We start from the raw sequence: 23,207 nt of genomic DNA, 5'->3' as shown, positions 1-23,207 counted from the left end.
CTTCCGAACAGTGGTTCACGTTCATCAAATAATATTATTATCGGTTCCTACAAAGTTCGAAAATCTGAATAACGGAAATGAAGCAAAAATAAGATTTGTATGCGAATGCTTACCTCTGAGCTGGTGGGCCGCTTGCACAAGGACAGTGAATTATCACACATTTTTAAATATTCACTAATATTCGAGCATAAACCACTTGTTGTATTGTTTTTATTACACTGTAAAGATTCTTTTATTTACAATGCTTTCTCATGAATGCGCTCCATGTGTGTTTATTCCTCTTTTTTTTTGTAGTGTTTGTATATTAAATTTACTTTTCCTTTTATTATCCCATCCGTCTATCGTTTCTGTTTTTACTGTAATGAGAGACGATGATGGTTCAGTATTTCGCTCGCTGCTTATTCTGATGCTGTTCTGCGGCTTGTAGTATTTCGAAGTTTGTTTAGGTGATTTGTTGTGTTTGCTTTCTGAATTTTTGGCCTGGTTATGCTGCGCCGAATATATATAGAGTTCTCTGGTGTGCGAATTTGACTACGTATATCTGACAAAAAGTGGGATTGTATTTATTTCCGGCCCTCCCATATGTAATTTGTTGCGCATTTACGCTGCATTTGCTTTGCCCCACCCTTGCCTATGACGGAACGTAACATAATGGTCACAACAAAACATAACTGCCATCAGCACGAAACTCATTCTAAACCGTTACTGGACTGTGCTAAGAATAATTTTGAATTGATCAATCGGCTTTCCATCGGAATGTCTCTACCTGTTGCTTCTCTGGTTGGTTTATAAATGCGTTTTTGTTTGTCTGGATAGTTTTTCTCCCTCTTCTACTCTGCCTCGCCTATGGCTCGTTTGTATGATAAAATTGGGTAATGATTGTATCAAGCTGATTAAAGATCAACGTTTCCAAGAATGTGATTATGCATGAATATTGTGATCATCTCGCACACACGCGCGCACGAAAGCATTGTACTGAGAGTAGAGGGGGAAGGGGATGATTTGAGCAAGAAACAGAAGGTGGAAAAGAGGATGTAAAACCATTGCAAAGGAAACGCGCAACACGGTGACGGCACTTGATCGCCACCAATGGCACAAAATTAGAGTGTTACTAACAGAGTAAAATAAAGTAAACGCTTTAGATTAAATATGTATATATGTTTGATTCAGTATGGGTTTCACTTAAACCGATAAAGATACATAAAATAGTGGAAGAGTAGCGCTAGCTTAAGCGTTTAAATCCCAGTTTCTAACATCCCATAATTATTATTTGTTTCTCTCTATAAACCTATTACGCATTCCACATTCTCGTTCTAATTCTTCAGTCAGAAGCGCCTATGCAAAGGGGTTACATTTCCATGTTTGCAATTCGAAACCCACCTAACGTTAGGCCTGGTGTGTGCTAAAACCTATCCCAAAGCATTCCAAAATCGATACAAGAGCTATTCATCAGCTGTTGATGCTGTCTCCGCCAAATCGTCAACATGCAACGTGAGCCTCAAGTATGCGTCTCAACACTGGGATTATTCTTAAGTATAGAATCAGCGTTTGAAAATCAGCGTTTTCGCGCGAAAAAGATAGTCAGACCAGACCAGATGCATTTGGACAGGGAAAGACTAAAACATATCGCGAAGAGCTTTGCCAATGTAAGAGTTGTGTCAGGCGATTTGTGAAGTGGAGATTATTACATTTGTGTACCAGTGCTGTGCTGTCTTGTCTTTGAATGGTTGCGCCATTGTTTCGCGTTGCTTAAAGCATGAGGTGGATGGTTCCTTACAGTTCCGGAAAAAGACGTTTATGCTTTATGAGTGTTTGTGCCTCTTGTTAGGCAATCTTCTTCCCATATTACTATCATATCGTATGATTATTGAATTTTTATAATAAGACTTTTTAGTTCGTTTACTCGTTTGCTTTCCTTGTTGTAGCGCGCTGTTATTTTGGAATTGTTTATGATCGTTTTCTTCTCTATTTGTTTTGCTTGTTTCTCTGCACTGATGCCAGTTTTGCTATTGACTGTTAAATGATGTTCAAAATCCTTGTTGCATTCTTTCACGATAGGTTAGTTGTCAGTAGTTTCAACTTATAGTTCTCGTTAGTTGTTCTTCATTTACAAAGCTTAGTATAAGTTCTTCTCGTACTTCTGCCATTTCTGCCATAGTGTGTTTTGTGAGCTATTCAAATGATATATTTACTGTCGTCTCCTTGTTGATGAGCCGCTGACCTTTCTTGTCCTTTGCCATAGGCTGCTGTCCTGATCAGCATGATGAGAACAACAACAACATACAGCCCCACCATCAACGGCGTTGGAGTTAATTCAAAGCCCTCGCGTACGCATCATCTCTATTCGTTCACGAAACATCTATTATTTCAAACAATATCTATCATCGATGGTCCAGAGATCTTGATATACGCAAGATGATATTTCGGTTCAGACGAATGATGAGTTCCGGATGACCGTGGATACAACACTACTGGTTCTTGCTATATTCTTCGCCAACGAGTCCAATCTTGGTCATTCAACATTCATTGCAGCAATGAATATCTAGCCAATGTATATATTCGCCATACTGTCAGCAGTGGGACGGGATATTCAGATCAATACAACATAAACCGAACAAAGCATTTTCCCCCAGAAGCCCGGGGGAAAGTAAATGAGCCCAGAGTTCAAGTCCTTTACGCATAGTTCTGGCAAAATGCGACAGGGAAACAGTAAAAGGCCGATTAACAAAACTAAAACTGTCGACTGCATTGTGGTTCATCATTTAAAGGCTGGGCAAGCGAGCCATCTGGACAATTATCTGCTGACAAGTTATCTCCCTAGCATGCCCATGCCAATGGGAAATTAATTTACTATCGACAACAATCGTCCCTACGATCAACAAAAGCCTCAACTGGATACGCTTATCTATGGCAAATACATATGGGAGTGTGAGTCTATGTTACTTTTGGGTATATTTTCCGCACTTACATCTCCTCCACTAGCTAGATTGGCCACCTTTTCCTTACAAATCCTTCTATAGCTGTTGTATTGTGTTACAGGGACAGAATCTACTACATTTGCCGGCGTTTTTCTCTCACTCACGCCCGCGCTACCGCTTCCATCCCGACCTGCCATACACACAACAGGTGCGCGCTACACCTTAGGGATTATTATGAGTACAATTTATGTGTTTTGATTGAATTGAAGCGTTTGGAAACGTAGGGGGGAGTAAAATACAGGATGTGTGTAAAAAATCAACATTATAAATTATCATAGTGGCGGCATGCTTTTGCCGGATTTTCCATTGCATTCTTCCTCCATTGCCAATTGTTTCTTACTCTCAATTTGTTTTATATATACTTTCACAACAAAGTATTGCCATTACATTTCCTGTCCAGCGTTTGCACGGCTGGGTGGTGGTACGCGTACGCCACCCCGTAGCTGTTTCGTTTCATTTTGTTAATTTCTTTCTAACTCTGCTGCTGCTCACTCGTCTAACCGAATGGTACTGAAACCCCCACATTAACTAGCAACATCAACATCGGATTTTGTCTTCTGTGTTTGTTTTTTTTACTGCTGGTTGCTGCGGTTTTAGCCCTTTGTTTGCCACCATATTTCCCTTCTCCATGTACCGCGCGTCTTCAACATACATACTTGCACAGAGAGAGACACACACACAAAGAGAAGTTCAATTAATTATGCTTTTATCGAACAGCGAGCGCGCGCACGCGCGCACATATACACACAGGATACGTACGAAGTTACGAGAAAGCTTATGCTGCGTGCGCTTCCATCCACCGCTAGAGTGTCCAGCAGGACCGCAGGATTTGATTTGCTAATCTAACCATCGATACCGGGACAACCAAACCGGTGTGGCAACGTTTTCGTTCCCTTTCCTTTCCATCATCTGTTGCACTTATTACCTTTATAAATATGTAACATCTATCCTTTCTTACAAACTACAGAGCCTGCATTCTGCCCTCGCTTGCTGTACGCATTTTCCCTTATGTGTTTGCACCACCGCTCGACCCATGCTTTTACTTTTTTGCTTATATATATATCTGAATTATATATCATGTTCAGGTTTGTGTTATCCGAAATTTCCGATTATATAGCTTATCGAACAAGAGTCCCAAGAGTCCCATTGTAGTGTAGGTTACACGTTTTTCGTACATTTGTTTATAAATGGCAAACTAGAAGAGTGGTTTAATATGGGGGAGAACATAGCCTGGCGAGAGGCTTACGATAGCCAACTTGCGCCAAAAAGGAAATCAATTGTTTTACCGAACAAAGTACACAGACACACATTTTATAAAAAAAAAGATCGCACGATCAACTAATCGGAGACAGCTCCATAATAATAGCTTGCAATGTCAGCTGCCTGCAATGTTGTTCGCTATAGCTGCGTATGAAAAATGAATATTGTCAGCAGAACCGGAACATCCTGTAGATAGATGGTTCAATTCAAGGACAACAAATACCCATAATGTTGCTGCTGTATGCACAGCACAACACAACACACAACCCCCATATTAGCTACCTTCATCCATTCACTTATTCGAGAGACTTGTTTGCAGTCAGTTACCTGCCCAACATATTAAAACAAAGATCAAATTTTAAAACGAAACTTGCATGCATACACGCGCCTGCCGCACAAACCTACCGTACTGGACCAATTGGAACGGAACTAAACTAACATAGAATGGATCAACCACTCATCTTTTGATCAAAATGCTTCCAATTATGAAATCATACCTTAGACCTTAGATCAACTCCTCGGCCATTGCTCGAACCACACACCAGCAGCTTGTTTGGAGGGTGGACACCCGGTTACCGAAAACAAAACGAATTCCTAGAGCAGTGCATGTAGGCTTGTGCGAACGCGCCTGCACGCATTATGTTCTCCATCAAACAATCAATCCCTTTTGCCGGCTTCCTTCGCACCTTGTTTCCACCTCCTTCTTTCCTTCTAATTAGCGTTCTTTTTTTCTGCAACGATCTACTCGTTTGTGAGACACACACACGCACCTTACTCTCTTCTTATTAGCGGTTCCAGTGTACTTACTACAAATATGACCTTACATCCTGCGGCATACATTCGTAGGCGCGGCTATCTTCTGCTCCTCACTTTCGTTCGTTTCGCTCTGTTCCTTATACTAAAGAAGTGTATGTTTTCTCGCGCTGTCCGGCGTTTTCTATAGCCCTCCTCCTACTCTGCGTGTCAATGTCTGTAGACCATTGATTGCATAGTATTTTGTTTCTTCTGCTGTGGATGATGTTACTGCGACAGAAAAAGGATGGCTGTTTTTAAAAATCACCGTCACTCGAGTCTATCGAGTAATCTCAGGCGTAGAATTCCCTGTTGTTCACGTTCTTGGCGTAGGTGTTGGCCGTCGGCGATCGCTTTGGTTCGTCCAGCGCGTACGAGCCCTCGTCCTTTTTTCTCATACGGTAAACGATAAACATTACCACCAGTATGGCGCACAACAAACCGACGACTGCCCCTCCGATCACAGCTAAACGTAAACCAGAAATTCATTGTTGTGATTAGTACACGCGCATGTGAATGATGAACTATCTAAACGCTCTATGCTACTGGGTACGGAAAGCTGTTGCTGCTGCTGCAGTTGCTTTCGTGGCTTACCTGCCAAAATGCCAGGCTGTGCAAAGAAGCTAGCCGTTCGGTCATCGTTCTTGGCATTCATTATCAAAACGCCACTGCCCGCACCGTACTGAGTGTTATCGTGATGGTTGATGCTGCCCTCCGTTGGCGTAACGTGATGCCGGGGCAATCCACCGAGGTCGAGATCGTTCTCTCCCGTTTCAATGATTTCCCCACCTCGGGAGTAAACGCCGCCAGAAGACGAGGATCCCGAAGACGACGAAGAGGATGATGATTTGCTATTATCCTTGCCAATGGGCACTATTGTTTCGCAAAGGAGTAGTAATCAAACGAGAAGAAATACACACTCGAAATGTTAATCAAAAGTGCTGAACAAACTGGGTGACTAGTAAGCAATAATTGGCAAAAAACACACTACACTTGGATAAATTGAAATAGCTAGCTGAAACTAAACTGAACGCTTTAAAAAACAAACTCAAACTCAAACCAAACGCGCTGGCGCGAGGCAACAAGCGCCTGAACAATATTATGAAAGAGTGAAACAAACTGTATAACAAAAACATAAACGCATTTACCGAATGACATGTTTCTGGTCGATCTAATTCACCGAGAAAGTGAATCAGACAAACCATTATGACACAATGAGCGAATGAACAACGCGAAGATGGGTTGTGGTGATCAATGAAGAAGAGGGATGTGTGAAAGAGGTATGTGTGATGATTGGATAATGTTTAAGAGAAGGGTATCACGTTTGATGAAATGAATGCAATATGAAAATGAGATTGTTTAAAAGAAGTACAAAACACATCAATGGAATGATACAATGGATACAATTTCATCATGCTACAACAGAGTGCGTTAGATGAAGGATGTACTTTAGTAAAAGGAGAAAAGAGAAACACATTAGCAGTATTGAAGTATTGAAACCAAGTTAATAAAAAGTGTAACTCATGCAAAACAGTTAGAAATTGAAACATTAAATGAAAACAAAGAGTTGTATCCAACAAACAAACAAACATTTTTGTACAAATAGACAGAAACCAGACGAAAGTTATTGATCGGACAGTTTAAAGACAGACGGTAATAGTCAGTATGGTTCAAGGGAAAAATGAGGCATTAATCGAAATTATACGGAAAAGAAAGGTAAACCCTACGGGACGACGCTTGTCTTCACAAACCAAACCATCCCCTGCGGCGCAAGGGAAACTCATCTCGGGTGTGTGTGTAAGAATTGCTTTGATTTTTTCCAAATAAATCGCACATTCGATTGTTTTATGTTTTTGTGTATGTTCCACAGCGATCTTCCACCCATTGTATAGAGACATTGTTTTGCTCTTACTTTGGAGGAGTTTGATTATGTTTGTTTTATCTCTCTCTCTTTCTCTGCTTCCTATTCTGCAAAACTGAACTAAGATCTTATCGCCGCACAGGTGCAATAATGCCTTCAACATGTCGTAGCAGTGAGGGGAGCAGTATAAAACAATAGACGGGTCCCCCGCTCACTACAATGACGGCGCGGCACGCTCACTTGCACAGCGATCGGTAGAGTGTTTTGTAAGGAAAAACGTAAATATGGCGGGATAACTTAAAATAGAAATAAAGCCATGCAAACAAAACTGACTATCTTCGTCGTCGGTGGTCGATGGATCAACGGTGGGTAGGTTGGTGTCTGTGTAGAGATCATTATCATCATGATCACCTGAACCGGGCAGGTTATCGCTGCCACCGCGCAGAACGTTTAGATTGCCGCCCGACGACGACGAAGACGATAGCGACGATCGACTCGAGGTGGAATCTTCGTCATCATCTCCGAACCCGGAGCCGGATGCTTCGTCGTCCTCCTTCTCTAGATCGTCACGCACCTGCAAAGGAAGGGAAGCAAGATGGGATGGGTTTATGGTAAAACATTCTGTAGCGAGTGTCCTTCCAACTCTGCCACACTTACTTCACCGCGGCTTCCAGAACCTTCCAGACCTTCGTCGTCAATGTAGATATCATTTTGGTTCGATGGTGTCGCACCGAAGGACGAACTACTGTCGAGGTTTAGGTTCCGATTATTAGAGTTCTGTAATTAAGCCAGAAAGACGACACACGCATTAGTTTTTAGCAAAAGGTTTAACACTGGGGAACAGTTCTGCCGCAATGGCCCAAATTCAGACTCCGCCAAACTCAATTTCCCCGCGCTTCTCGTTAGCTCGTTAGCCCATCGTTCGCAAGGAAGGTGAGATATCGTTCCCTCGGGGCTACCTATGCGCGGATGATGATGACGTCTTTCGGTCGTTGTGTCCTAGTTTATCGTATATTCTTCCCCTTGCTTGCTACCTACATTCTCCTCCCCACTTAACCTTACTTCTTTCCACACACACACACACACCCTCCCTCTCTTTCTTACTCACGTTTAACGCCTTCTCTCCGCTCTTTCCCTTACAACAAGGAACGAAACATAACCATCGCCAACTTGGTTAGTTCAGTCCCAATGCTTCCTTTATGCTCCTCGCTCTTCCCTTCTCGCACGCTCTCGCTCCCTCTCTCTCTCTCTCCCTTTGCTCTACATCAATCGGCCAACCTCCAGGTCCCGTAAACATTATTATCGATTTTTGGTGCGTTACTTCGGTTACGCTAAATTGCATAACTCTGATAACGCATAACTCTACCTCCCCCTGAACGTATGTCAGACAAGAACGAAAGACACTTCCACTCACTGGGCAAAAGTGAGTGCGAAACACTCACTGCTCTCGGGGAGCGGAAGAACAAGGATGGAGGACACTATAGACATGGAGGCGTGTAGGACACATGGAGGCAAACACTCGCACGCGTCATCAGCGCATCGTTAGCAAGGCAGGAAGGTCTCGAGAGCCGAAAAGCCGAAAGACCGAAAGGGATCCTAATTAAATTACCAGCACACCACACCTTTCTTTACATGCATGCGGAACTCCGTACAATGGTTTAGCACGGTCGAACACTAAGCACATTTCAAGTTGTCTAAGGGCCTCTTCTCTAGCTCCCCCTGCCTGTTGGCGGGGAGCTTATCCAGTTGAAAGTTGCCATTCGTAACGAAAAACATGACAAAGAATGGGGGTTTTCTTTCTGTCCCTTTGCAAAAATGGGCCGCTGCGTTGTCGTAATTGCAATTTCGTAGAATTGTGTCCTTCGTTTGTCTGCGCAAAGGTTTCGAATTGCAACGATTCGCAGTCCTTTTGCCGCTAACCTTTGGCAAATGAACAGACACACACACACTCGCGCAAACGGGCATGTACGTCACAGCAGTGAGCCCTCTCCGGAGGGGGCTGGACTGACCGTGAAATGGTGCCGAATTTCTCCACGACCTGAACAGCTAGTGTCCTGATCCGGTCCCTTTTTCCATGACCTCTGGTAAATGCGTACCACCACCACCACCATTCTTACATGTGCCTTGCCTGCTGCGGGGACCGAGGACAAAGGCACACACAACAGGGAACATCATACCTAACCAAAGCCCAACATCGACCGCCACGTTGCACAGAAAGAGCAATTGCTTCACACAGACACACACAGGGTATAATCTGGCAAATCGCAGCGACGGAACGAAGGATGGTAGGAAGAGGATAAATTGCCATCGAACGGGCATAACATAACGGACCAGGAGGTGATCGTTTCCCGTCACGACAGCGACCCTTCAAATGTGTGAATCTCTTTCTTCATCCTTCTCCAAACCTTTCGCTTGCCTTCCCAGAAGGATACTTTAGCACACACACAGACAGACACACGCAAACGAGCACTTTCAGTCAAGAACTCCCAGAATACCTATCAAGCGAACCAGCAGTGAGAAAGCCATTATGAATTACAATCATTAAAGATTCGTTCAACGACTACCTAAATGATAGGACGGTCCTTTAAGGAAGCACACACCACTACACAAAGATACACACGACACACTGTACAGCTCTCTATACGGTACGCAATGTGGTACGAAATAAATGCACTGCAGTACTCATCGGCTGTCCAATCCGGCCAACGATGGAACTATTCGCAGAGGTGCTGGAAAAACACAGAGCCAACGTCGATGAGACAAGTCAGCAGCAGCAGCAGCAGCAGTAGCGGCCCCAACAGCAGACTCAAACGAGAGAAAAATTCAACATCCAAGAGTACACACAACACACCCTCCGCTCGTACACACAGCCAGACAGGAAATCTCACTCACCACCCCAGAGCGGCCAACCTGGTGAAGCTTTCGAGAACATTAAACTCCTTTCGGTTTTGTTCTAGAATTAATTTGCTCACAATTTCGCCAATTCTAACTTCCTCCGTGGCGTTCCGCGGACTCTCGTACAGCTCTCTCGCTCTCACAGCTGTTTGTCTCCCATGGCGACGGGGATAACAGTGTCTCTCTAGGTGAGTGAGCGGTTGAGCGTAGATGCAAAAAAAACGACCCATCCACAGACTGCCCCCTTTGGGACTGGGTGTCTTCCTTTTTGAAGCCTATCGAAGCTCACGCCGTCCGTTGAAAACACTGCGTCATGCCCTCAAATAAACAACCGTGCTCTGGCACTGCTGCTGAATGATGTACATGCGCGAGAACGTTGGAGATTACGAGTTTTCCTCTCTTCAAAATGGGGACGCGGTCACTCGGAGACAAAGCTCTCCATCTGGATGCTCCACAGCATCCGCTTGCTGAGATGGAAAGGACCCGCTACACAGCATGAGCTTAATATGCACAGCTCACTCTCATCTCACTACACTTTGAACACGTTGCCACGCGATGCAACTACTAAAGGCGAAAGCTTTCAAAGTTCAAAGCTTATCCCAAAGTCTATATAATACAGAGGTCGAGTCGTCCAGAACATTTGATCAAAAAGCGTGGGAAAGTTTTGACAGCTGGATGAAAAAGCTTCAATAGTTTCATCGTAGCATACATTGAGGTTTTAGTTGTTGTGCATGCAGTGGTCTGAAAGCATTTTCGGCGATTTTTACATCGTTTGTTTGTAATATTGTACTTTAAAAAGTTGACGAATATCAAGAAAAGATAGAATTATAGTGAAATTATCAATTACAACAAGATCAGTGCCCGAAATTACGACGAAATCTTGTGCAGCTCAAGAGGGTCAAAGCTAAGAGGCCAGATTTCTGATTGTGGTCATTTTTAAGTGTTGAATTACTGAAAAAACTACTCCATGCCACGTTCATGAGAAAGAAATGTATAGTTAAACTAAGTTTTGAGCACAAAATGCACAATTAGGCCTGAAAAGTGTAAGGTTGTTTGAAATCGTTTGTGAACGCTTTTTCATCTAACTGTCAAAAATAAGCTTTCAAAATGGTGGACCAAAATCGAGCTATGCATCGACCTCTGTATTATATGGACTTTGGCTTATCCTGTCTGCGAAGATTTGACGTTTATGACAGACGCACCATCCTAAGCTTTCAGAAACACAATATTCCGTCGAATGGGATACTTACACCGAATGTCCCCTGGATGGGAACACGAGAGAATTGGGGAAACATCATCCACGACAAGGCTTGTGGAGGAGCTTTATGATGTACGCTAGGGGGAACAACGCAAGAGGAAAACATTGTACCCAGAGATGGAGTAAAATTGCTTCTTCGCTTTTCCCACCCACGGTGTGTATTGATTATGCAGGCTCGTCCAGGATTTAAGCACACAAAAAAAACCCTCCAAACAAAAAAGAACAATCAATTTGAGCTACGGATTTCATTATCAGTTTTCTCTCTGTGCTCGACGAAAAGATTCAACAAAATTCTAATTAATTCCAAACGTCATCTCGGAACGTCTCCAACAAACCGAGGACGTGCCCAAGAAAACGCTTATTAGAAAGTGCTTGATAATGCTTAATATATTTCACTTTACAAAGAGCAACCAAAACGATTGGTTTGGAAAAAAAAACCGGAGCAGAAACAATACAGTGCGATCGAACAACAGCAAGGGACCGGGGTGGGGGGGATGGACAGCGAGCGGTCGGAATGGAAATTTGGCATTAAAAAACATGAGAAATAAATAAGCCAGCATAATGTGCTGCTGCTACTGCCCGGACAGTGATGGGAAGCGGCTGATAACTGCATGCAGAACAGAGGGGCGAAGGCCGTCTTTATGCTTTTCGTCTCCTTTCGGCGAAGGACGACTATTTGCAAAGTGCCATGCAAAAGTTGGAGTGTCGCAAAGCGCAGCCTGGTGTCGTGAGAGGCAGGCCCCTGCCATGCCGTGTATTGTGCTCGAGGCGATGGGATAGATTGCACGCCGAAGATGATTGTGCTTTTCTTCACCATTAGCTTCTCCACCACCATCACCACCATCATGGACACATTGAATGGGAGGAGGGAGTTCATTATTTCGCGTGTTGCTGCCTGTCTCCTGAGCACGGCACGGAGTTTCGTAACTGAGAGCCTCCCGCTATTATCGGGATAATCGGGATCAGTTAACGATCTCTTGCGAGGAACATCGTAAAAGACGGTCTTTTGCGCGCTCGTACGCCCCAAGAAGTGAAGCGTGCTTTAATGATACGGCACACACACACATACACACGCATCCTGTGCTCATCATGAAAAGCCTTATATTTAAATGGGTTATCAGTAGCGTATTAGACATCAAACGGTTGGCTGATGTTCACCGAGATCAGTTTCATTTCATTGATGTATCTATGGCATCCGATTTGATCCACAGCACTAAACAGCGGTGTAGTTTTCCATTATGTACGGCATTACAACGGCACATACATTTTGCCCATTCGGTGTAGAATGCGGGACGAATCGATCAATTTGAATATGGTTATGCATCTTTCTCCGTTGGTGTGAGTGTGTCTATGGGTAGGATAGAATTGCACACCACCACTACCAGATAAACAGCCAGCCAGCCAGCCAGCCAGCCAGCCAGCAGTTGGCGGCTGCGGATTCTGTGCACTAAGTGCCATGAATAATTCGAAAGCCACCGAAATGAATCCCACACAGACACAGTTTACAAAACCTGCACAGAGCTCAGTGGCGTACATTGGAAGGGCATACATATCGCGCGATCTGGCTTTTGTGTTGACGGGGGCAGCATCAGCAGCAGCAGTCCTTTGGTGGTTTTCGCCCACTATCGATTGCCGATGCCCGCGAAGCCCACGAAGTCCACGATCAATGGTGCGAGACAGACGAGGAGAGCGCGCGATGATAATTAGACTAAGCTCTTTATCAGCCAGCAAAATATGGTCAAAAAGCGCTGGATAGTATGAGAGGAGGGTTTCATCATACACATAAAATCATTGAACATGTGTTGCCCCTTTTTTGGGGAGTTTAGTTCCAACCATAAATCGACCGAAATGCAACTGCAGGCTCTCAATTTCCCAGCAAATCAGCGCATGCAGACAGCACAGCGAGATAGGGGAGGGGTAGATGGCTACTGGAGTGCACAAATCTGACCACATCTCGTTCGATGTCACTGTCTTCCTACCCACCCACCCACCACCACCACCAACCAAGTATCTTTACGATTCCGCAGTTTAAGCTATTGTTTTCTCGATGCTGCTCCAATTCTCGACCATTGGCGACAATCTGCCCTGAGAGAGCGAGAACAGTACAACGGAGAGAGGTAGGAGGCAGAGGTTGGGTGGTCCACGGCAGGGGATGCCGACCACTGACTGTCCGCTCCCGAACACAAATTGGATGGATGCATTTTAGATGCATCCCGAGTCCATTCTAGGACGCTGCTGAATTCAGTTCACTTTATGTTTGCGGTTATGGGCCGTTCGCCGCACAGCCGGTCACCGAAACGGAGGGACAGTTGATGGGGGGTTGGTTGGTGTGTAGTTGAGGTTCTAGCGGATTTACAAAATATGACCAGCACAACACACATTATTCACCGCGCTGGGCTGGAGTTGGATCTCCGTACCAATTGCGGCAAACAAAATCGGCATCGGCTGCATCGCATCTACCAGGGAAGTGTAGAGTTTTGTGTTTTTCGTCTTTCGTGCTCGAATAAATTGAGCGTATCTCCGTACAAACAGCAGAACAGAGCGAAAAGACGGCTGAGTAGCAAAAAGGGGGGACACCTCGCAAACGACGCAAAACGGCACAAGCAGCGGCGGCCAAAATCGAGCCATAGTTTACGGCCATACGATAGATGGATGTCTCATCATCATCATCGTTATTTGCTCGTTCCAAACCAGAGCCGTATGGACAGAGGAGCAGCAGCAGCCGTTTGTAGGGCAGAAAACAAAGGCACAGTATTGTGTGCTATCTTTATGTCGTCCTCCTTTTCTCTGTGAATGTCTGTAATGAGTCGTTTCTGAGCAGCATATTCTGTTGCTCTTGTCTTGTTGCCATAATTTATCCTTTGCATTTTTATTATACCAAAGAATTTTGTAAACACAACAGACTGGCCTACTGAGAGCTGCGTTCGACGAGCTGACGCGCAATTAGAAATAAGATTGAGTGAGGCTATGGGGGGTGTGACAATAATCGTCGACAAATCACAGCCTGCTGCCACGGCTCATAAGCGAACAAATACACGCTGTTCTGGTTCGCCATTAGTAACAGCACGGTAGCAGCCGAGACAACAACCATGAGCGATTTATCTCAGCTTTGCCTGTGAACCAATAATTCCAACAATGTGCAGTAAAGTACTTCTCTATTGGGCAAAGCAACACGCACAGCCGGGCGGTTCCGCCCGTGCTTGTTCAAGTGATCCGCGTCAAGTGCAACCCCCTAGCAGAATAAACACACACATTCTTACGTGATGTGTAATTTTTGCACCCAGGCGATGCCCCCCCACCCCGTTCGGTGTCTATGTAAAACCTCAAAACACAATCTGCCCAGCTTGCTCTGATGGCCGGCTTCTTTTCGGTGACGGAATAATACTGTAGCGGCGATCTGGTTTGCCAACGAACTTTCGTGAGGGCACGAGAACACGTCACACTATTGAAGCCGTTGGCAATGAAACTACGTGGTGTAGAGAGAGAGTGGGAAAAACACATTCGTGAAGAAAACCTTAATATTTATCCATCAAAACCATTTCTCTCGATCTCGGGCGCTCGCTGTACGTTCAGCCGCATATGTTTACCTTAAATCCGGTGTACCCCCAAATCTCAAACACATTCCAATTCCTTTCCTTGTTTTGTTCCAGAGCCGCCTTTCCCCTTCGTTCGATCGAGTTCTTTTATAAACATGGCATTCAAAAACTCAACCCCGAACGTGCTTGAGCATTAAGACAGAGCCGCGCAATAACAGTAACGAATGTTTAGAACTGTGTGCTGGTGTTTCACGCGCGCAACAGGATTGAGGACACGAATATTGATTGACGTAGATGAGTGTTGGATTCATTTTTTTCTAAAAAGCACCGGAAAATGTAAACTTCTGACGTTGGTTAGCCAACGGCTGCTAACACCGATGCATCAGAAGGGGATCAAACGTTCAAAAAACTCCCCATCATGTTTGCGTTTATTATTCCCCTGAAACAGTGCAGCGAAAAACAACTCATTTTGTTTTGTTTCGCGAAAATGAGCGTATCACAATGCTCCGAAATAACCAGCCGCTGGGCCGCCCCACACAACTGATAACCAAAGCGTGCAGCAGCGTGTGTGTGTTTGGATGATGTGCGATAACGCAGGGCCACAGAGAGACAGAACGGCTCGAGCGTAAACTGCTTCCCGGAATAACAAATGAAAACAAGTACACCAGACTGGGCAAACAAAATCAAACACGCCGCGTCATTGATAAGATAAGCCTTTGCTCAGGGAAGGGAAGGTGAGAGAAGGGAAGGGAAAGCCGACTCTGTAATCGAAAAGCAATCGTTCAATATTTGGTATTGCTGTAATCGTTGCATGATGCAGAATGTGATTACACACACACGAGATGAAGGTGGTTGGTCAGATAAGCTCAGCAAGTGGGGGAGAGAGAGATTGGAGTCCCTTCCTTGGTCTAATTTTTAATTGCCAACTCAAATTAAAATTCGTCTCAACCATTTCTTGATAAGAAGCGGGGCCGTAATCAACAGCACATTCCGCATGCATGTGTGAGATGAGGGGGGGCGGTGGCACCAGTTCTCATCATTCCGCTAGACGACGGCAGCATATCGGGGGGGGGGGGGGGGGGGGAGATCGATCGAGTGGTGGCATGATGATGATGACTTCGAAATCAAAAAACGATGCCAAACACCATTGGCTTGTGTGCTATTTCTTACCAACCCTAAGCGAGTCATACAACCATCGATCGGTGGTGGTGGTGATGGTGGTGGTGGTCTATTCGTTTGCCAGCATTCGCATAAATAAGCCGTAAACCCAAGCTCACACACACACACATACACTCAAAGACATCGCCAGCACTTCGGGCGCTTCTGGAGTTTGCAATTTATCAATTAGCGCCCATGGGGTCGGGGCCATTGGCAGTTGTCATTGGTTCGAGGGTCGTTTAACGGACGACATACCAAAGGGAAACGGTGATGGTGGTGGAGGTGGCGGGTAACTCCTTCTTACAAGGCTGGCAGGAAAACTACGCTGGCAGAAACTTACCAACAGGCTCTAACTCAAGGTTCCGTTCCGTTCTCAGACATACCGAAAAGCGGCTACCGCACCCACCTCCTCCCCCCACACAGACCATCCTCTTCTCCATCCCTCATCGGAGAAAGACATCGTACGGGCAGGCAGCAGCAAGGAATGTTTGCTCGTTTGAGCATCGCCGCGTCGTTCGTCGTTATCGGGCGGAAGACACACCAAAAGACAAGACACATTCGCTTCCCTTCCGCTGAGCAGTGCAGGCAACCGGGAGTCCGTAAGGCCGGGAGTGGCAGATTGGACCGGTCCCCCCCTTACTCCTCCCTCCCAAGGACCCCGCCGCTCGTACCGGATATTTAATTCCAGCACGATCTTTTCATCTTCACGACCCAACACCGTGTTATAAACAGCAGCACCAACACCACCAGCACCCTACCCTCTACCGTGGGCTTCCCCCTCTGCGACCCTTTTCTCCCTTACCTTCCCCTTCCTGCACCGCAGCAGCATCACAGGATTAAATTCAATATTATCTTCGCTTTAAGCGCGGACGAGACGAGATCGAAAATGCGAAAATTCAAATCCACTGTTCCATCCTTTTTGATGTCCGGTGTAGGACACGACGGTTCCTCGGAAACAGGCCCGAGAGAAAGCGGCACGATCTTCTCCACCTTGAGGCGAATATAAAATTTTGACATTAGAAAACTGCAGCAACAACAACACCAAAAAACAAAAAACGACAACCCCTCGGGCCGCTTCTGCACCATGAATTTGTTCTACACAGAAGAGAAAACGGAAAGATATTCAAGGTCCTTCCCCCACCCCCCAAAAAAAAACCCATCGCTGGCAGGCAGGCGCCGCATCATCATCAGCATGATCAAAGAGCAAAGCGAGACCCGAATCTTAAGCCCCGGTATACCTTTCGGTGGTGTGCTCGAACGCGCGCCGTGCCAATCAAAAACCTGCGCTAAACTACCTCCGCCTCTGTCCGGGGTCCGGTCTCTGGCTGGGTCTGGCGTGGGCGATTGCTACAGGTGTGCCTTGCCTCGATTGTTTGTATACGAGGGAGAGGGGGGCACTGCACACGCTCCAAACGACGATAATGGGATACCGAACGATGGGGACAGCCCATTAGACACACACACGCACACACACACATACAGACTCACTAAGCAGTCTCCAGAGAGGCACAGTGGAAGCGCTGCAAAAGAGCAAAGGTAAAGGCGTTTCGACAGCGTGAACGTTTGTCGCAATCTTGTGCAGCGTCCCCTTCTCCCCCTCTTGTGTCATAGGTACGCCGTCGCCTACTACCGTGCCTTACAAATATATTGATGATCCACCACCAGCAGCAGCAGCACCGTGTGTTTATGTCTGCCGTGGATATGCGTCCACGACGTTGCTGCTGCAAAACCCGGTCCCTCAAAGGAAAAAATGCCGGGGGCGGCCCAAGCGACGTTATCGACAGCGAAGGAGTATGGGGCGCAGGGGGGGTGTAAAAAATCCGTCGCCCACGAAAATTTACAAAAAGACCCACCCATTCCATCCACCCACCCACCCACCCAATCCAATTCAGTATCTCTCCAGCGCGCCCAGCCAATATAGTAGGCCGATTTTCTTTCGTCAACAACTTTCCAATACTGCATCAAAGTTGGCGCGGCCCTCCGCCCTGAGGGGTTGCGCGGTAGCGAAGCAGTGTTGTAACACCTGGTCCTAAAGCTGGTCCCGGCCTACTGAGAACCTGGTAGACACAAACACACACACAAACACTGTAGCAACTAGCGAAAAGCCCTTTTTGCTTCACTTCGTGTTTCAACTAAAATGCCGCGCCGGCGGGTGTGTTTTCATATCCTGCTGAAATTTGGACAGTGGATGAGATATTGGGCGTCAGGCCATTTTTCCTTTTTATTTTTGCAGCCAAGTAGGGGGTGCTGGGGATACACAAACTGGCGGGCGAACTGTAATTACTGCGAAGGCCATATTTTCAATCACTTAACGAGCAAAAAAAAAGGAAGCAAAAAAAGGGTTTAAGTGAAAACCCCACCGGCATGGGCACAAGTAGCGGGGCAAGTTTTTCAAGCAAACGTTTTCACAACTCAATGCCGGCCGGATCTCAATAAAAAAGGTCCCTCTCTCTCTCTCTGTTTCTCTGTCCCTGTTTCGCTCTATTTTCTAACGCAAATAATTTACCCGTTGCTACACATTCCAACGAATGTGGAGCATTAGTTTTTTTTTGCGAAAGAAATAATATATGCCGAGTGGAGAAAAGGGATCCCCAACGACAAAATAGACCCCTCCTACACACACACACACATTCCATCGAGTCCTTATTCTTCGTTTCAAGGATGACGATAAAGGATTTCTCTGCCTAGCGAACATGGCGACGATGGGAGTGTGGGGCGATGATGGTGACGGAGAAGGAACGGGGAAACATTCAAGGGAGGTTCGAGGGAGGTTTGAGGGTGTAGATTGATATTGTGTGTTGAAGTCCTTTTGGTTGTTGTTGTTGTTGTTGTTGGTGGTGGGTGTCCTCATCTAGATGCGAAGGACCGATTGATCCATAGAATTGGATGACACCCCGAAAGAAAGAAATTTCCCAACTAGTCATCGATAGTTGTAATACAACAAAAAGGCCCCGGCTGTCTGTCGCTGTGTCTGTCCGGCCTGTGGTCTAGTTATTATGGGTTCGTTTTTTGCCACTATTAGTGAGGACACAATCAGGGGTTTTGTCTGTATGGAGATGCATCAAAGACCCGTTTCCCGTACTAGAGCTCGGAGTTTATAAATGTTACAAGGACACAATATTTAGAGCAAATTGACAATTCTCCTTTGAACATAACAACACCAGTGGTTCTGGTAATGCATGTGGCAAGGGAAGGAAAAGGGTAGTGTATTAAAAACCATCTGCGTTTGATATTTCCGTGTTCAAAATGTTGGACTTTTGGCCCGTATTTTAGTTAATTCCAATGCAAAAGTGTTTAGTGTAAAATTTAAGATTTTCGTTTAAACTGTCGATTCGTTTATCTACTTTGCAAATAGTTTCTAGAGGTAAAAGAGTAGCACTTTTGCAACTATGCCTCCACCGTTCATCGAATCAAACAGACGGCATGTTAGTGCGGTGTTGAAATGTTTAGCATAAGCCTTACGCAGCCGCGTGCCGTACTGGAAAACGGTGAGACCGCCTTGCAAGACCGGTCTTTGAATGGAAAGGAGCGTGTTTTTTTTGCTCCACTCACTATGAAAGCCCCTAGAAATAGGAATACATAAACAACATACACGCTCATTAGCATAGCCTGTCGGGAGGGGCAGCATAGACACCTCCCCTTCCCCTTTCCCCGATCGATGTTGATCGTCCTTGATCAAACACGGTACACAGACGCATGCCACAACGTTCTCCTTCGTCTCCCCGCACGCCCCCCAACCAGCTAGTTCTGCATGCTCCAAAACATGTTTGGCCAAAGACACGCACACCGATGTTGTGGCGTTCGATCACGCGCGACTTTAGTTTCTAACGACCTGCCTCTGCCTATCTGCTTGCCACCGCCGGAAACTGCGTTCTTCAGCGTCATTATCCGGACCAAACACCATCGCCTACTACCAATTGTACTAACCACAAAATCTGTAAATCCTACTTCAAGCGGGATGGCCAGGCTCGGCTAGGCCCAAAAGCCCCAACAAAACATTACACGTGTGTGTTTGTGTGTGTGCATGTGTGTTTCCCGGAGTTGCTAACCACATGGGTGCGCCATCTGGTGGAATGTTGGGCGCACACATACGCACACACAGCACTCCTCCACACAAATTCCACTTTTCTTCTGCTGCTCTCTTTCTCTCCATTGCGCCTGTTGTTTTCTCTCTATTGTTGCCCGAGGGCCTCTGCCCACACCCGTCCGCCCACCCTGCCGCCCGCACGGTTGGGGTGGATTGGTGGTGTCGTTCTTGATTATGCACTGCGGCCATCGTTTGCGGTTCTTGTTCACTCTGCTCCCACACCCTCCCCCGCGGGGTTCTGGCGAAGGGCAAACAAGATTACACCAATACACAAACATGCCCTCTGCCGTAGCACACCAATGCACGACGAAGCGCACACACACACACCCCGCGCGCGCGTTCGTACACGGTTCATTCATTCATATTCTTCCCAAGCAGGCGCTGGATCTTGGCTTTTCTTTACGCATTTTTCCAGCTCTAGCTCTCCCACACACACGCACATACTATCGTGCTCTCTCTCTATTTTACTCCCTCTCTCTCTCTCTCTCTCTCTTTCTTCTGGTGGAGCAATGAAACGGAAGCAAAAATCCTTCATTTTCTCGTTCAATTTGTTCTTCTAACGGGTCCGCAAATTGCTCCATCGGTCCGTCAAAGGCTTCTGTCAGCAACTTTTTCGGCGGGAGCCCTTTTTCCAAACAGCTCGCGTCGAATATCGCGGAACCCAGGGTAACGGAAGCAGCCACACACGGGAGCAACCATAAAATCAATATAAAAACACAAAACATGCACGCACACACACATGCACACGCATCGTACACAACACACCAAAACGGTGCGTGTTCTCTTGTGCTCGCATCTATTCAAGCACACATACACACACACACACACACACACACGCACAAACAAGCCATGCCAGGCATTACAGAAGAAAAAAAATCTCACTCTCTTCCGATTGCATAGACTTCCCGCTTCCACATCCCCTCAAGCCAGCCCACACCCTTCCATTTACGATTCTACTGCGGCCCACACCTTCCCACAAAAGCGCGCAGGAAGGCAGGCAGCAAAGCAAGCAGCACCAGCCGCACAACTACACGCGCACCACACACAACCACACACCCGGCCACGCTCAGTGTGAAGCGACCTCTCTCCTTCTCACTCTCTCGCTCACGGTACATGCTAGCAGGGATTCCAGCTCGCTCGCATCAAAAAGGGACGACCCTTTGCTTGCATCGCTCCCTCTCTTTCTCTCGCTCCCTCTCTCTCTCTCTCTCGCTCACTCACTCTCGCACACACAATCTGTCCTTTCTCTCTTTCGCGCACACCTCTTGCTACGTTTCTCGTTGCCTCTTTTCGTTGCCTAGCTAGTTGGCAGGCAAGATTGCTGCTGCTGTTGATGGTGCTCGCAGCGGCAGGTGTGTGTCGAAAAGGGGCGACGAGGAGGGATCGTCGGACCGATCATAAAACTTGGAAACGGCGTGAGCAGTGAGAAAACAACGTCGCCGCCGCCGCCTCGATCATTTCATCTCATGGCACTCTCCACGGCAGAGAGGAGGCGAGATGCGGGAGCAGGGGAAGAAAGGGCCATCCATAAAGGGCGAGACACGGGGCGGGTTGAATTCGTGGAAATAAAACAACATCGACACACACACACACACCGGACGGAGCATAGCAGCACCGGGGATCATCATCATCTGCAGAGCTGAAAGCCGTTCCCGTCGTCCCAATGTCGTCCATCCCTTTTCCCGTTTTGCCCACAGCCCCCTACGCTACTACGTAGGAGAAACACAGCCATTCCTCCGACTGATCCGATTCGTTCCACACTTTCCAAACGGTCGGGAGCGCTGCCTGAGAGAGAGAGACAGCATCATGCGGCGGGATGCGTGGTGCGACCGAGACGGTCTTGTTTTGAACGGACCAGCAGCAGCAGCAGAAGCAGCCACCCCGTGTGTGTGTGTCATGGTTTGTTGTTTCGTTGTTCGGTACGGTAGGAGAATCGGGAAAATGAACAATAATAATACCTGATCATTCTCGACTGCGGCCGCCGACGTCCACGGGATCGCGACCAGCAGCGCCACCAGCAGGAGGGTCGCGGCCGTCGCCGTTGATGAGGCGACCAGTTTCCTCCGGTTGCCACCGCTACCGCCGCCGCTACCTTTGATGTTCTGCAGTTTGAGCGACATTTTTCGATGCGTTCTTTTTCCTATCTTCAGCTGTGTTCAGCAGGTAGTACTGGGGGATTGATTCTATCCGGACACACTTTTTCCGGTCAAAAGAAAAACACACCACGTTGATTCGATGGGATGGGGGACACGATTTTCACTATACTCGCTGCCTTTTTATTTTAGTTGGACGGTTTATTTTTCACGATTTAGCTACTATTTCGTGCCGTTTGGCGACCTGCGCTTACTACACACGACTCATACCAACACTTGCCAACACACTCACAAACAGACACACACACACAAACGTATACGCAATGGCTGCTAATAGAAACAGCGCTCGAAAGGTGCCAATGGAAAATCCTTTTACCACTCTAGCTATAAACACCACAAAATGCAACACTGCGCGCTACTTCCAACAAACACCCACAAACACACACACACACAGATACACTCCCGTGTACTCGCGTTTACATGCGGCTCCGCCTGCCCTTCCGATCAAAGGATGCGCGAAGGTGACAAACACTCACGCACGGTTACCACGCACAACACAGCGAAAGACACAAACTCACACACGCGCTGGAGGGGAGGCAGGCAAACGGGGATGCACTTTCTGGCCCTGGCGGTTTTCCAAAGCCCAATTTACACCTTTCCCCGCACGGACGACGGTGCTGGTGGTGATGGTGGTGGTGGTTTCGAGTGCAACAACTTTCGTCGCAATCCCACGAGCAGCAGCAGTGCTACACACAAGTGCTGCTGTTGGACACGTTTTGCTGCGACGATTTTTCACCACAATAGAACTCGGGCGACGGTGAACATCAACGCACATTCCTGGCGTACGACGACGGCGACGACGACATCCGGACGAAGAGCAACGCACTAACAAAAAAACACACGCATACACCTACTTGCTGGTACATGCAGACGACACGCACTCACACACATTCACCGCTCGCTCCCACTCTGGCTCGGGGCTGTCGCGACTATGCCACACTCACGCTAATTTTGCTGGCTGCCGTTTTTCGATTTGCGTTTTTTCTTGCAGCTTTTGCTCACAAGTCTCCACAACCTGTACCGCTATTGCACTGGACCGGGCACATAATCAGCGAAACAAGGGAGCAATAACACACATCAGGCTAGTGCGAGTGCAAAATGCGTAAATCCTGCGTCAATCTGCCCTTTTCCACGGCTCTTGGCTTTTTGCTGCTGCTTTTTTAATGCTCGCGACAGCTAGATTGAAGAGAGCGGTCGCGGTTACACAGCGCAAGACGGGCGAAACGTCA

General features: G+C 46.8%; 1 protein-coding gene across 3 annotated transcripts; it reads right to left on the bottom strand.

The window, feature by feature from the left end:
- Nucleotides 1–180: 180 nt before the first annotated feature.
- Nucleotides 181–23,207, bottom strand: LOC1269570 (syndecan). Of its 3 annotated transcripts, none has more exons than XM_061651864.1 (5): nucleotides 21,784–23,207; nucleotides 7,549–7,668; nucleotides 7,225–7,465; nucleotides 5,625–5,903; nucleotides 181–5,496 (listed from the first exon to the last, which is right to left on the bottom strand). In XM_061651864.1, exons 1-5 carry the CDS (start codon nucleotides 21,943–21,945, stop codon nucleotides 5,324–5,326), a joined length of 975 nt encoding a protein of 324 aa, XP_061507848.1. In that variant the 5' UTR covers nucleotides 21,946–23,207; the 3' UTR covers nucleotides 181–5,323. The 3 variants fall into 3 exon arrangements, with proteins under 3 accessions (XP_061507848.1, XP_061507849.1, XP_061507850.1); XM_061651865.1 differs by having other exon boundaries at nucleotides 7,303–7,465; nucleotides 21,784–23,198; XM_061651866.1 differs by lacking the exon at nucleotides 21,784–23,207 and adding an exon at nucleotides 9,456–9,647.

This window comes from Anopheles gambiae, chromosome 2 (assembly GCF_943734735.2).
Source record: "Anopheles gambiae chromosome 2, idAnoGambNW_F1_1, whole genome shotgun sequence".
NCBI lineage: Eukaryota > Metazoa > Arthropoda > Insecta > Diptera > Culicidae > Anopheles > Anopheles gambiae.
Note: the sequence above shows the minus strand (reverse complement) of the source record. Positions and strands in the feature narration are given on the sequence as shown.